The sequence below is a fragment of the Antechinus flavipes genome, chromosome 3 (genome assembly GCF_016432865.1).
Source record: "Antechinus flavipes isolate AdamAnt ecotype Samford, QLD, Australia chromosome 3, AdamAnt_v2, whole genome shotgun sequence".
NCBI classification, from domain to species: Eukaryota; Metazoa; Chordata; class Mammalia; order Dasyuromorphia; family Dasyuridae; genus Antechinus; species Antechinus flavipes.
In genome coordinates, this window is record NC_067400.1 from 622439990 (window position 1) to 622454331 (window position 14342).

The 14342-nt window shown below is 35.4% G+C and overlaps 2 protein-coding genes across 2 annotated transcripts; one reads left to right on the forward strand and one right to left on the reverse strand.

The window, feature by feature from the left end:
- Positions 1-1708: 1708 nt before the first annotated feature.
- LOC127557597 (olfactory receptor 14C36-like) lies at positions 1709-2644 on the forward strand. The gene has a single exon (XM_051990905.1). The coding sequence runs from the start codon at positions 1709-1711 to the stop codon at positions 2642-2644; it is 936 nt and encodes a 311-aa protein (XP_051846865.1).
- A 10578-nt stretch (positions 2645-13222) lies between these two features.
- LOC127557598 (transcription elongation factor A protein 1-like) lies at positions 13223-14122 on the reverse strand. The gene has a single exon (XM_051990906.1). It carries the CDS (start codon positions 14120-14122, stop codon positions 13223-13225), a length of 900 nt encoding a protein of 299 aa, XP_051846866.1.
- Positions 14123-14342: the final 220 nt, after the last annotated feature.

Consider the following 14342-nt stretch of genomic DNA (forward strand, 5'->3'; position numbering starts at 1 on the left):
AATGCTAACTAATATAGTCATTCATTTTAAGTGAAGTATATTTTATATAGTATATTTTGTGTCTGTTTTCCAACGGATGGGGAAGAATGAGGAAAGTGGGACAAATTCAGAACTTAAAAAGAAAAAAAGGACATACACATACATATGTGATTACAAATATATGTATGTATTCAATAATAACCCCAAAAATGTAGCTCCCATGTCAGAATCTCTCAAAGTTATATTTTGAATGATTAGCAGAATGCTCTCAGAAAAACCTGGAAAGACTTCTATCAGCTGATACAAAATGGCATGTACTGTGTAAAGTAACAGGAATATTGTAAGCTATTTAGCTGTGAATGACATAACTTTTCTCACTATTAGAACAATCCAAGACAGTCCAAGAAGGACTTAAGATGAAAATGCTCTCCCCCCTCCCCCCCAGAAAAATGAACTGATAGTATCAGAAAGTATAGTTTTTTTTACCTTTCAGTTTTTGGCCTATGTTTTCTTTCACAACATGATTACTATAGAAATGTTTTGCATAATGATGCATGTGTAATATGTTTTTAATTTCTTGCATTATCAATGGAGTAATGGTGGTGGAAAGTGAAAAACAAAGAAAATCTGGAACTTATGGTTTTGAAAAAGAATGTTAAAATTATTTTTACATCTAACTTGGGAAAGATAAAATATTAAATATAAAAGACAAAAAAATTAAAAATTTATGGAAAATTAATGATCAGGAAAATCTGCCTACTAATTGTTTCAAAGAGCTAGATTTTTGACCTTAAACGACTTCTTAAGGGACGTAGTGAACATAAGGAGAAGCGGAATGGAGTATTACATTATTCCCTTTAATGCTATACCATGTAAAACAAGGATAGAACTGAAGAAACCACTCAGTTTTTTTTTTTTTTGCCTGATGCATCTAAATGGTAGAAAAGTGAAGTGATAAGAGCAGAAAAGCCTATAACCAGTTATGGTGAAAATTAGATGAAGTGAGACAATTCAGAGAAGCAGAAAGTATGGCAGACCATGTCAGCAGATTTGTTTCCTGAACAATATTGTTGTATATGTTTCTCATTCACTTGCAATCCCTTCTTTCAGTCAGTGGAAGACTGTACAGGGCATTGCTAGAATGAAAGATTATGGTCCCTTCCTCCACTATCAGCAATAGCCACCAGTATTTTGGAAGTAATTTTTTTAAAACTTCTGACTTTCTTTTAATTTTAAGCTATTCACAGCTATAAATGTGAGATGACCATGGAAAAATAATGTGAAGAGAAACTAAAACAATATCTAAGAGGACTTAAAAAATAAAGATCATCACTTCCATTCTTGGTTTCTAATCTAGGTCATATTGTCTGTACTAATGTAGTCACTCACAGATAATCATTAAAGACAATAGGAGGAAAATAAGAAAATCCTTTGGAGGATTTCTTTTATTGCATAAGTATGAAATTTTTTAATAGATGGAATTCCTAGGTGCAGAAATTTCCTTTACCATTGAAATTCTTTATCAAATTTTAGTAATTTTCCTTCAAAGGGGACCTGATTAGTTCATAGCAGGGGCCATGCTGTCTGTTCAGGTCGTATGTGGTAAGGATAAAAATGGAATAATTTCTTCTAGCCTTTGCAAATATTTTGCCATAATTACTTGTTGATTGATGAACTGTTTGACTTCTCTTTGCCTCTTTAGGTCACTCAGTGGATAAAAGAGTCAAAAATGTCTAACTTGAACAACTCAATAACTGAATTTCTCCTTATGGAGTTTTCTGACATCAGAGAGCTACAGATCTTATATTCTTTGCTTTTCTTTCTCATTTACTTAGCAGGCCTGATGGGAAATCTTTTCATTGTCATCATCACCACCATGGACAGAAGACTCCACACCCCTATGTACTTTTTCATTAGGAATCTGTCCATTGTGGATGCCTGTTTCATATCAATAACTGTTCCCCCAGCATCCATTAATGCCCTGGTGAACAACAGGATTATTTCAGTTACTGGATGTGCAACTCAGATATTTCTGCTAGTCTGGATGGCCTATGTTGAGTACACTTTGCTCACTGTCATGGCCCGTGATCGCTATGTTGCCATCTGCCATCCACTTCTTTATCCAGTGATCATGAACCCTCGTGCCTGCATGCAGATGACCTTAACCTGCTTATTCACTGGTCTTTTGTACGCAGGTCTCCATACTGGTTTGACATTTCAATTGTCATTTTGTCAATCCAATGTGATCCACCAGTTCTTCTGTGACATTCCCTCTCTACTCAAAATCTCTTGTTCAGAGATATTCTTCAATTTGGTATCTTTACTTGCCTCTGCTCTGGTGCTTGGAATTGGCTGCTTTGCTTTCATTATTGTATCATATATTAGAATATTCTCCACTGTGCTCAGATTTCCAGTGAAAGAAGACCAAAAAAAAGCCTTCTCTACTTGCATCCCTCACATCATTGTAGTTTCTTTGTTTCTTATTTCTACCTCTTACATGCACCTACAACCACCTTCATATTCTGGGTCCATTAAAGATATAATCGTTTCAGTATTTTATTCCATAATTCCTCCCTTTCTGAACCCTATTTTATACAGTCTAAGGAATAAGCAGATACAAGAAGCTATAAGATTAGTAATGAAGAGAAAGCTTTTTTTTAAATAAAAAGGCACAAATTCTAATTCTTTCCTGATGTTACTGATCTTACTTCATTTATACATTTAAAATCCCATATAAATTTCTCTCTTTCAGTCTCTGCCTCTGTCTGTCTATTTGTCTCTCTATAGATAGGTAAAGATAAAGTACTGGTCTAAATGAAAAAAAAAGTCACTGGAATTCACCTAGATATTATACATTTCAGTATAAATTGCTTAATGAGACATATTCACAAATTTCAAATAATATAATTCTTTTAGCTTTTAGGTGGCATTTGGCAACTCTGCTTATGATATATTAATGAGAAATGTATAACACATGTGGCTCAGAGGATTTTTTTTTCCCTCCCAAGTCAAATTCACACAAAAAACTGTTCCCTTAGACCAGGAAGATTTCATCTCAACTTAAGGATACTAGGGGTATGCCTACAGATTAATAGTATTTCCTCCTTTTTTAAAGTGACATGAAGTTTTGGTATGTGATTGTGGTGGAACATAATATACAGTGCTATAAGAAATCTTAGCTCAATAATCTTAGAAAAACACGAAAAGACTTGCATGCATATCTAATTATGTATAATGGTAGCCATCTCTAGAAAGGGAGGAGGAAGCAAAAAGATAAGAAAGAAAGAATTTACTTGATAAATTTATTAAATATTTAAAGAAATAACAAGTATGATTTATAGTTTCATGTGTGATCACCTTTTAATAGACTATGCTATGGAAATGCTTGTTTTATTTAAAAAATTAAAATTAGAATAAATTTTAAAAGTATAGTTTCATTTTGAAGTTATTATTATAAGTATTTATGGCAAGCTTCATGGAATAGAGATTTAGAGTTAGATAGAATCTTTACTTTGTTCTTTGTATGTGGAAACATATTTTTCTTTTTAACTGTCCATTCAATAGACATATTTTAATTCTCTCCTAATTAGTTTTTAGGACTCAGTAATACCATCTTTAAGAATGTACTTGCCACTCTTCATACACTTGTCAAATTACTTTAAGTAAGAAGTTTGCCTAAGCATGTCACTTGTCCTACTCAGAAAGCTGTAATAGCTTCCTGTACCCACATGGATCAAATACAACCTACAATATGTGCACCTTAATGTCTCTCACAGTTTAATGGTAATCTTGATTCGAGACTGGAAGTGAAATAACAAATGGGGAAATCTCAAAATGGTCAAAAGAGCAATAAAATAATTAAAAGTCTAAAAATAAATAAAGATAGATGTTAAGATAATAAGTTGTTGAATCAGATAAAAAATAAAAGGTAAACAACACAGTATTTTAGACAATATTAGATTTTTTGGAAAAGAAGAAAAATACAAATGAAAAAATGTTAATATAGAAAAAAATGAAATGTCAGTAGTGACTGAGTGAGTGAAAAACATTAATTTCTTTAAGAAATTGCTTAAGAAATATTTCTTAAAAATTTCTAACTTGCTCAAAATATTTCTTACAGTGATCCAAACACTGATCCAAACTGAGGAGAGAAATAGAACAAAAGGAGAAATGATAAATGCACAATTTAACCTTTGTTTACCTATATATTCAATGCCACCTAATTAGATTATTAATTTTTTTACTGAATTAGAATAATAATTCAGAAGAACAAAAAATAAAGTATATCAAAGGAAATAATGCAAAAAATGTAAAACAAGAAGTTTTAGTTGTACTAGATCTTAAACTGTATGACAAAGCAGCAATTATTAAAACAGTGTTTTGGTTAAAAAATAGAAAAATAAAATAATGTAATAGAGTTCACATACAATTTGCAGCAGGAAATAAATATAGTAACATACATGGCATGTGTAAAAATTTAAGTTTTGAAAATAAGTATTCCTTATTTGATAAAAATGTTAACAATATAAAAAGTACTAAGGCAGAAATTGAATACTGCCTAATTGTTTCACTAATTACTAAGTTAGAGTTAAAATTGTTTTGATACCTAGAAAAGGGAGGTAGTAAAAAAAAATCTGAAGAACATGAGCTATATTTCTTACAAGACTTTTGGACAGGCAAATGATTTGTGAATTACAAGATGTAGAGAGCAGAATGAAATGCAATTTTGTACAAAGAGAAATTATAATCAAGATTAGAAGGAAAACAGAAAATTGGAGGAAATTTTTATTTTTTATTAAAGAGTTTTATTTTCAGAACATATGCATAGAAAATTTTTAACATTCACTCTTACAAAGCCTTTTGATCCAATTTCCCCCCCTTCCCCTCACTTCTTCTCCTAGACAATAATTAGATATATGTTAATCATATGAAATTCTTCTATACATATTTGGAGAAAAAATTTATAACAGTTACTGTAATAACTGTGCTTGCACCCAGGATACCCCAGAATCAGCTGGAGTCAGGATAAGCAAAAGTCCTTCTTTATTCTTGGTCTTAGACTCAGGATTGAATAGGATGGAAGCAGAATCTTGGAGACTGCCTTCCCTCTCATCTATCACCCAGAGTGTAGTCCCTGGCTAGCTTTACTCCATCCCCTAGTCCCTCCTACAATCCTCTATACACCAATCATTGAACCAGTACGGATAGTGGAAAGCACCATTTTCCAAGCATATGCCCATAGAGTATGATCCAGTCAGAAGTTATCCTCAAGCACTTGGCAGTCCCGATCTCAGTGCATAGTTCCAGCCCTCTACAAGTTATTCAGAAAAAGGTCTCATGTCTCAAATATATAGAGATTTTTTTTTCAAATTTATATGTATAGAAGTCTTTCCCCAGATGATAAATGGTCAAAAGATAAAAACAGGAAGTGTTTCACTGAAGATATCAAGGCAATTTATGGTTATCTGAAAATGCTTCAATTAACTATTGTTCAGAGAGATACAAAGTAAATGATTTTGACATACCATTTTACACCTACCAAATTGGCTAAGATGATAGAAGCAGAGAGTTATAAATGTTGGAGTGGATATAGAAATTATTTTTCAAAAAAAATTCCTTATTATTCTCATAGTTTTCACCATTCATCCTTGCAAATTCTTGTGTTCCAGTCTTTCCCTCACTGTTTCCTCCAGGCAGCAAGTAATCCAATATATGTTTAAACATGTGCACTTCTTTCATGATGTGGAGAAATTGAAAAAATAAATTCACTGTTGGAATTGTGAACTGATCTAACAATTTTGGAGAGCCATCTGGAATTGTGCCCAATGAGTTACTAAATTACCTATGGCTTTTAGTCTATTGATTCCATTTCTAATCTCTATTTTTCCATCTCTATTTCCAAAGATAAGTAGTAACAGCATTGCTCTTTGTGAGGGCAAATATTTGGAATTTTTGGGGGTGCAGCTGTCAATTGAGGAATGGTTGAAAATTTGTGGTATTTGATTTAGATGAAATGTTTCTGTGCCATAAGAAATGATGAGACATTGCTTTGAGGAAAAAAACAGATTTATATTAAACAATGAAGAGTAAAATGAGCATTATCAGGGGAATACTATATATAGTAATAACATTTCTGTTTTAAGAACAACTTTGAGTGGCTAAATTATTTGAACAATGACAAATACCCAAATTAACTACAAATGTTATGTGAAGGAATGCACACAGAAAAATATAGAAAAATCGAAGTATATATTGAATAGCTTTACACACACACACACACACACACACACACACACACACGTGTCTAATAATAGCCTTTGCTTGCATTAGAGGGAAGAAAAAAGAAGTCATCATTATGACTTTATTATATAATAAAATGGAATAACAAGTTTAACATAATAGATTTGTAGTCTCGTGCAATAATCTTTGAAAAATTCTACTGTGTTATGGAAATTCTTGTTTTATTCTGTAAATTAAAAATAAATGAGTATGTTCCAAAAAGGAAGTAGTTCATTCCCTTGAAGCATTGAAACTTTAAGTGGAGGGAAAACATAAAACTAATTTCAGACATTGGCTAAATGAAAGGCTCAGAAATTCTAAGTTTTCAGTGGGGTATACAGTAAAACTATCTTTAGGTTACAGCAGTAGACCAAATGACAATGTCAAAAGTCTTAATGTTGTATATTAGTTCATTATTTCTCTTAGTCTCTATTTTATTAATCTTTCTTTTGAATTTCAAAATTTCTAATTTGGTATTTAATTGTATATTTTTAATTTGTTCTTTTTCTAGCTTTCTTAGTTGCATGAATATTTAGAGATATAAAATCTTCCCCCAAGAACTGCTTTGACAGCATCCCACAAGAAAAAATAGTCAATAAAACTATTCTAGTGGGAAACCTCACCCTCCTTCTCTCAGAACTAGAAAAATTTAACCACCAAATAAATGAGAAAGAAGTTAAGGCTGCAAATATAATTTTAGGAGAGTTAAATAGGAGAGACCTTTGAAGAAAACTGAATGAGAACAGAAAGAAATATACATTTTTTTCTGCAGTACACGTCACATCCAAAAAAATTGAATGTATTTTAGGGCATAAAAATCTGACAATGAAGTGCAGAAAGGTAGCTATATGAAATGTTTTCTTTTCAGATCATGTTTCAATAAAAACTATATGTAATAAAGGGCTCCTGAAAGATAGACTTAAAATTAAATGGAAACTAAATAATTTAATCCTAAAAAACAAATGAGTTAAACAACAAAACAGAGAAACAATCAGTGACTTTATCAAAGAGAATGACAATAATGATATAAAATAGCAAAACTCATGGGATGTAGCCAAACAGTTTTTAAGGGTAAATTTTATATCTCCAGAATCCAGGCAGCTTGCCAACACCCTTCACTTCTCCCCCTAAAAACTAAGGACTTTAATTCATCCTGACTCTGGCTGACCCTGAAGCCCTCCAGGGAGCTAGTCCATACTTTACAGAAACTCCCAAGTTAAGTAATCTCATTCAATTTTGAATTGAATTGAATTGAATTGAATTGAAAACCAGTCTCTCATATTCATCTGCCAATTGGCCCCAGGACCAAAGATCAAAGAAGCCCCAGACCTCAGAAGGGAAATAAAAGATGACAGAACCCACAAACTGTGCTAAACATCCTTCTGGATTTAGCCCACTGATGGATATTTTATTCTCAGTGTAAACCCATCTTTGTTAATTCCTATGAGGAATTTGCCTGCTGAAAAAGTTGTTTTCTTAGCATAAGGTTTTCCTAGTATAAATAAACAATTTTTTCCCACAAACCTTGTGCCTATATTTATTGGGGTTTACGAATTCTTTTGCAAAACCTGCCACTGGCCAAAGGGATCCCATTGCTGTTAGGGAATTTCAACCCTTAATTCTCCACTTCAGCAGCCTGGAAGTGTTCAGTTTACAGGAGCCAAATGAGACATATTCAAGATTTCAAAATAAGAAAATTCTATTAGCCTAAGATCTTTGACAGCACTGCTTATGAATATATATAAGATATGATTCGGAGATTTCTTTTTCCAATTCTAATTCCCTCAGATAGTTCTAATCCCTTGAAATGAAGCATCCTAATTGAAAGGTTTTAAGGGTACCCTGAAGGTCAGTGGAATGTCTTTTTAAAATAACATGCTGCATTTGTTATGCTTTTAAAGCAAATAATGTGTGAAATAGTCATTACATGCTTATTTGTTTCTCTTTTTCTTTCTATCATATTCTGTACCAAAAATAAGGTAATTTTTTTGGTCAATGAAATTTCCCAAGGTTTCTTGGGATTTCCCAACTAGATTTCCTTCATAAGGACAGTGCCTTAAATCCAAATCCCTCTGCATCTTATAGATTTAGTAACACTAAATCCCAGGCTAAGCCTCAATTAGTAATTGTTTGTGCTCTGATGAATTCAGAGTGAATGTAAATAGCTGTTGTTTCTGTTTTGGGTAGAACTGATGAGGTTTAATGCAGGACAGGCAGTTGTAGGAACCCCTTCTGGTTGGCACAGGTCTTTCATAAATAAATTTATGGACTGGAAAAGTTAAACTGGCAAAAGAAGGGTATTATTAGAACTGAGAAGTCAGTTTTTGCAGGCTGACTTTCTTAGTGGCAGGGTCCTGACAGAGAAGTAAAGATATAGCAGCAAAATCCTGACAGAGAGGTAAATAGGGTCCAATTAAGGAAATAGGTGAGAGATGTTATGGGCTATAACTCTGAACTTGAAAAAAGGATGCTTACAAGGTACTTAGTGGAATTGAAGAGGCAATGGTTATCTAGTTTAGCATGGTTCAGTATGATTGATTTAAACTTACAACAAATGATGGTTTCCTAAAGATATAACTATTGGCTTATACACAGTGTGGAGCATATAAGCAGAGACTGAGAACCACAGAGGACAAGCTCACTAGAAGCTCTCGGAGCCAAGGAGACAAAAATTCAGTTCACCTTCAGGCTCATGGTGGTTGGCCTTCTATACTTCCCCCACTGAGACCAAGGCCAGTCTGAAAGGTTCTTCAGAAAGTTGCCCAGCTCCAGGCAAGGAGACAATAAAGGATTTGAAATTTAACCCCTGACTATTCTTGTGGTGATTACTCTGAACTGAAGAGAAGGCTGTTTCCAGAGACCCCCAGGAAAACCAAATCAGAGAACATTACATTTTCATCTGTGACCCAGAAATTAGGGTGAGTACAAGAAGGAAACATTGTAAAGGGCTAAACTAGTGCTTCAGCTGAAATGGGACAGATGTTTAGAAAGGAGCCTTCTTTTCCAATTCAAGGAAAATGTGTCAAAAGCATGATAAAACTTATAAAAAATCAAGGTTTGATTGTAACTTGGGAGCAGATCATTGAACTTTTAGAAACAGTACAGTACGCATCTCCTTGGTTCTCTAAGGAAAAAGAATTAGATCCAGAGTAGTGGAAATTAGTAGGAGAGCAACTAACTGTGTAAATACTATAATGATAATAGACCTGATTCAATTTCTAAAGAAACACTTTATACATATAACTTCATACAACTGGCTTTAAGAAATTATATAAGTATTAAAAGAAGAAAGAGCAGGAGGAGGAGGATCCAGACAAACTAGGTGAAAAGGATGAAGAATTAGACAAGAAAGGAGTTACATCTAATTCTGATAAAATTAAGGAGTGTAGTGCTTCACAGCAGGAGTCATTAGGATATTCCCCAACCCCTTACCTACCTCCCTCAATGAACCTTTTATGGATGGAGGGAGAAGGAGGAGGGGAAGGGGCAGGAAGGAGCAGTGACACAATCACACCACCTATGAAGCAGGCAAGATTACAGTTACAAGATTACAAAAAGCACTACTTAAAGCTAAAAAAGGACAGGATATATCTGATTTACAAATAAATGCATACCTTGATATTGAAGAGCTTGACTCTTCAGGTCAACAAAGGAGAAGATGCACTCCTTTTGATCTGGAAAAATCAAAGATTTAAAAAAGGGTTGCATTCTTTATGGGGCTACATCATCTTATGTTAAGATGGTACTAAAGAATTTGGCTTATGAAATCTTAACCCCTAATGATTGGAAAGCTATAGCAAGAACATGTTTAGAACCTGGACAAAACTTGTTGTGACTTTCAGAGTATAGTATATTGAATTATGCAGGATACAAACCCAACACAATAAGCAAACTGGAGTTAATATACAAATCACCTTTGATCAACTATAAGGTAAAGATCAGTATGCAGACACTTTAGCACAGATTAATTATCCCATAGCAGCATATGAGTAAATTGCTGCTGCTGCTGCAATGGAAGCATGGGGCTCCCTCCCAGGAAAAGATGGTGGGGAAGCCTTCACAAAAATAGAGCAAGGTCCCAACGAAAACTTTGCTGATTTGTGGGCATTTCTGCACAACAGTCACAAGAACTATTGGAGAAAATGCAGCTACAAAAATTATGATAAGACAACAGGCTAAGGAAAATGCTAATGGGGTTTGTAAAAGAATTATATGGGGACTACATAAGGATGCTTCTTTAGAGGAGACCATAAGACACTGTGCCACAGTGGGCACAAATGCTTATTCTACCCAGGCTATGAAGCAAAATATGGAAAGACAAGGTCCCTCTTGACTAGAGAATTCCAGAGAAACTCATCAGTGCTTTCAGTGTAGATAAATAGGGCATCTCAAGCTCAATGTAGAAGGAGAGGACATGGTGAAAGAATAAGACACAAACACTATGTCCAAAATGTAACCAAGGGTTCCAGTGGGCCTCAGAATGTAGATTGACCCAGGGAAATGAAAGGCAAGGTGCAACTCCAAGACCTCAAACAAAAAATTGGTGGGGCATGATGGTAGCCAAGGTTATACCCAGAGAGTCTTTAGAAGTTCAGGACTCTGATATGATCGATCAGCAAAGAAGCAATCAGATGGGAGAAAGGGATTATGTGATCAATCAACCAAAAAGCAATCAGATGGAAGAAAGCATGATCAATCAACCAAAAAGCAATCAGATGGGAGAAAGTGATTACAATTGAAGAGAGAATATAGGCCTTTTTAAACCAACAGAAGGGCAGAGTCCAGTGCAAGCAGCTACAATGTTATTTCCAGATAATGAGGAGAGATTTAGAAAGTGATCAATAGAAGGGACTAGATAGATTAACTGCTTGGCAGAAAGGGTTTGCCCGTATTTCTACACATGGAGAAGGAATCACATGGGTGCCAATAGCACTTGGAGAGACAGAAAAAAGAGAAAAATCTCAAAACGAAGGAGAAGACCTAAGAAACCTCTGACACTGAAAGAGCATGGCTGATAAGGAGACTTTTACAGAACTTCAGAAACAGCAGGAATCCTTGGATTTCCTGAGATAAAAAAATTGTTGATAAGACTGTTGCAGAACTTCAAAAGTAGCAGAAATTGTTGGATTCCCTGATACATGAGATTAGGACAGGATTTCAAAACTTGCAGGAATCATTGAAATCCCTATACACATGTGAAGTAATGGACGATAGATTGGTGTTGGACTATTTCTAGGACTTATGGATATGGAGAATTCCTCATGTTGATTCCTGTTATTTGTTACATCACTACTATGTGCTTATGTAATTTTTGTAATTATGTGTAATAACTCCCATGTTGATAGATTTATGTATACTTGTTTCAAGTGAGACCATTCAGAAATCCGCTAATCTGATTTGATTTCCCATTTTTCTTTGGTGTTTTCATTGCCCTTCCTGAGAAATCAGAGAGGGCATGATCACCTCCTTTTATGATATTTTCACCACTTTTGGAGGAGTCATGGAAGGTGTGATCACTTCGTTTGGGGGTTCTTACCTCCTTGAGAAGTCAGGGAGAGTGACCACCTTATGTTCTAAAACAGAAGAAAGAGGGTGATGTCATGGGCAAGAACTCTGAACTTGAAACAAGGATGCTTACAAGGTACTAAGTAGAACCGATGAGACAATGGTTATCTAGTTTAGCGAGGTTCAGTAGGATTGATTTAATCTTACAACAAATAATGGTTTCCTAGAGATATAATGATCGGTGTATACTCAGGATGGAGCACATAAGCAGGGACTGAGAGTTACAGAGGACAGCTGCATTAGAAGCTCTCAGAGCCAAGGAGAGACAGAAATTCATTTCATTTTCAGTCAGGCTCCTGGTGGCTGGCCTGGCCTCCTGCACTTCCCCCACTCAGACCAAGGCTGGTCTAAAAGCCTCTGCAGAAAGCTGCCCAGCCCCAGGAAGGAGATCATCAAGGATTTGGACTCGAACATCTGCCTGTTCTTGTGGTGATTACTGAACTGAAATAAAGGCTGCTCCCAGAGAACCCAAGAAACCCGATCCAGAGAAATTTACAGTAATTGGTGAAGTTGAACATTATTTCTCTCAATCTACCTTCAGGGGAAGAATTGATCTAAAGTGTAGTTGAAAACAATCATTAAAGAATGACCTTGTTCATCAGCAAAATTGTAAAATTGGATGTCAAATAAATGAAAAAAGAACCACTGATAAGTTTTAACAAATTATTTATTTAAAGTAAATTTCCCCAAAGTAAGATCTATTAAGAGTAAGTCATTTAGAATTGAGTACAACAAATGCAATTGGTCACAGCTAGTCACAGATGCAAAATGATATCTAATCATTAAGGCTTATTGACAATCATTATGATCAAAGGGAGATACTCATTGAAAAATAATATCTACAAACCAGATAAGCTGTCCAAATATTATTTCATTATCACACTACATTTGATAATCCTAAAATTATACTAATCGTTCATTTCCCTTAATAAAGTAGAATAAATACTTTATTCTTTCTTTATTCTTTATTTTTTATTCTGTCACTGCAGAAACAAATGCAAATTCCACTTTCACATTAACAGAGAAGTAAAAAAGATTTTTGAGTGTGTTTCTGATTTAAAAAAAAAAGTTAAAGTTCATTTTGCATTTGTAAGAAAAAGAAGCAATTACCAAAAGTTGAAATTGATAAAAGTTTATTGTTGACTTCCTTATCAAAATAAAAAGAAAAATTAGTTTTAAAGATACGCCATACAACTGACTATCTGATCTTGCACTGACTAACTATAAGAACGGTTTCAAGGGAAAAAACAAAAACAAAAAACAAAAACTGACCCCCAAGGATTTGTGCTGCTTTACAAAATGTTATTTGCAGGTAATTTGCAGATTCTTGACCTAGTTTTTAAAGCTAATTCCAAAATGTTCTTTTGTAAGTGTCCAGGTATGTCCCCAATTTCTTCTTCTAAACAAACTTGCATCTATTTCCACATTCATTGCAGAAAACATATATTGTCATAGGTTCCTCACTACTTAGGGTTGGAATCTGGCTATAGGTACAATTCTTCTTTGTACACTTGCCACATTTGAATAGGTCAGTTGGGTTCCCACCGATCCGAGCCATTTGATGCTGTCTAATTGCTTCTTGGGTCACGTTTCTACGCATCTCTTTCAGTTCATCACTAGCCATTTCCTCTGCAGTCATTCTGGCAAAGACATCCGGAGGTATGTTCCCACACAGTACGTTTTTCCTTAAATTGGGATTCTTTGCATCCTTGAGATTTGCTATTCTACTTCGAACCCTATTTTTGTACTTCATATGCCTGTTCCGTAGCTCCTGATACACAGCTTCCTCAATCTGAGCTCCCAGCTCTTCTACATCGGCCCCAGTAGCAAAGTAGTCGTCTCCTGTTCTGAGGGCGGCAGCAAGCATCTCTCGGCACTTGATTCGGACGGAATCTGAAGTGCTTGGTGCCCGGGGGAAAGAGTTAACGAGGGAATCAGAAGCATTTGTCTCTTCCTTTCGTTGGTTCGCTTTGCTGCTGACGCTACTTGCTTGTCCTGGCTCAGGGCTGCTTTGGCAAGAGGGAGCGGATTCCTTTTTGTGTTTCATCGGGGTCTTGGGGGGCTCACATACCAACTTCTTCCAGCATTTGACTAGAGACGCGGCTAATGCGGTGACTTCTTCATCTGTGCTCTGCTTGCGAACGGTATTTACTGAGATTCCAATTTTTGTGGACTGCAATAATTCCAGAGTCATGGGAACGTTTTGAAGTTCTTTGAGTAAGTCCAGTGCCCCAGCCGCGTTCTTCTTCTGCACCATCTTATCTATCTTCTTGGCTATCCGAAGGATCTCGTCCTCCATGGCAATGGCGGTTTTGCAACCCACTCTCCCCAACATTCAGAGGGGATGGGACACGGTGCGTGGGAGAGGTGAGCAGGTGTCCCTTCAATGTCAAGAAGAGCCACACACGGAGAAGCAAGACCCAGGGCCCTCTCAGGAACAAATAAAGACCGGTCTTGTGTGACTGCTAGTCCCAGGCGCTGGTGACTGCTTCTCCAAGAGCGGGTGACTGCTGATCCCA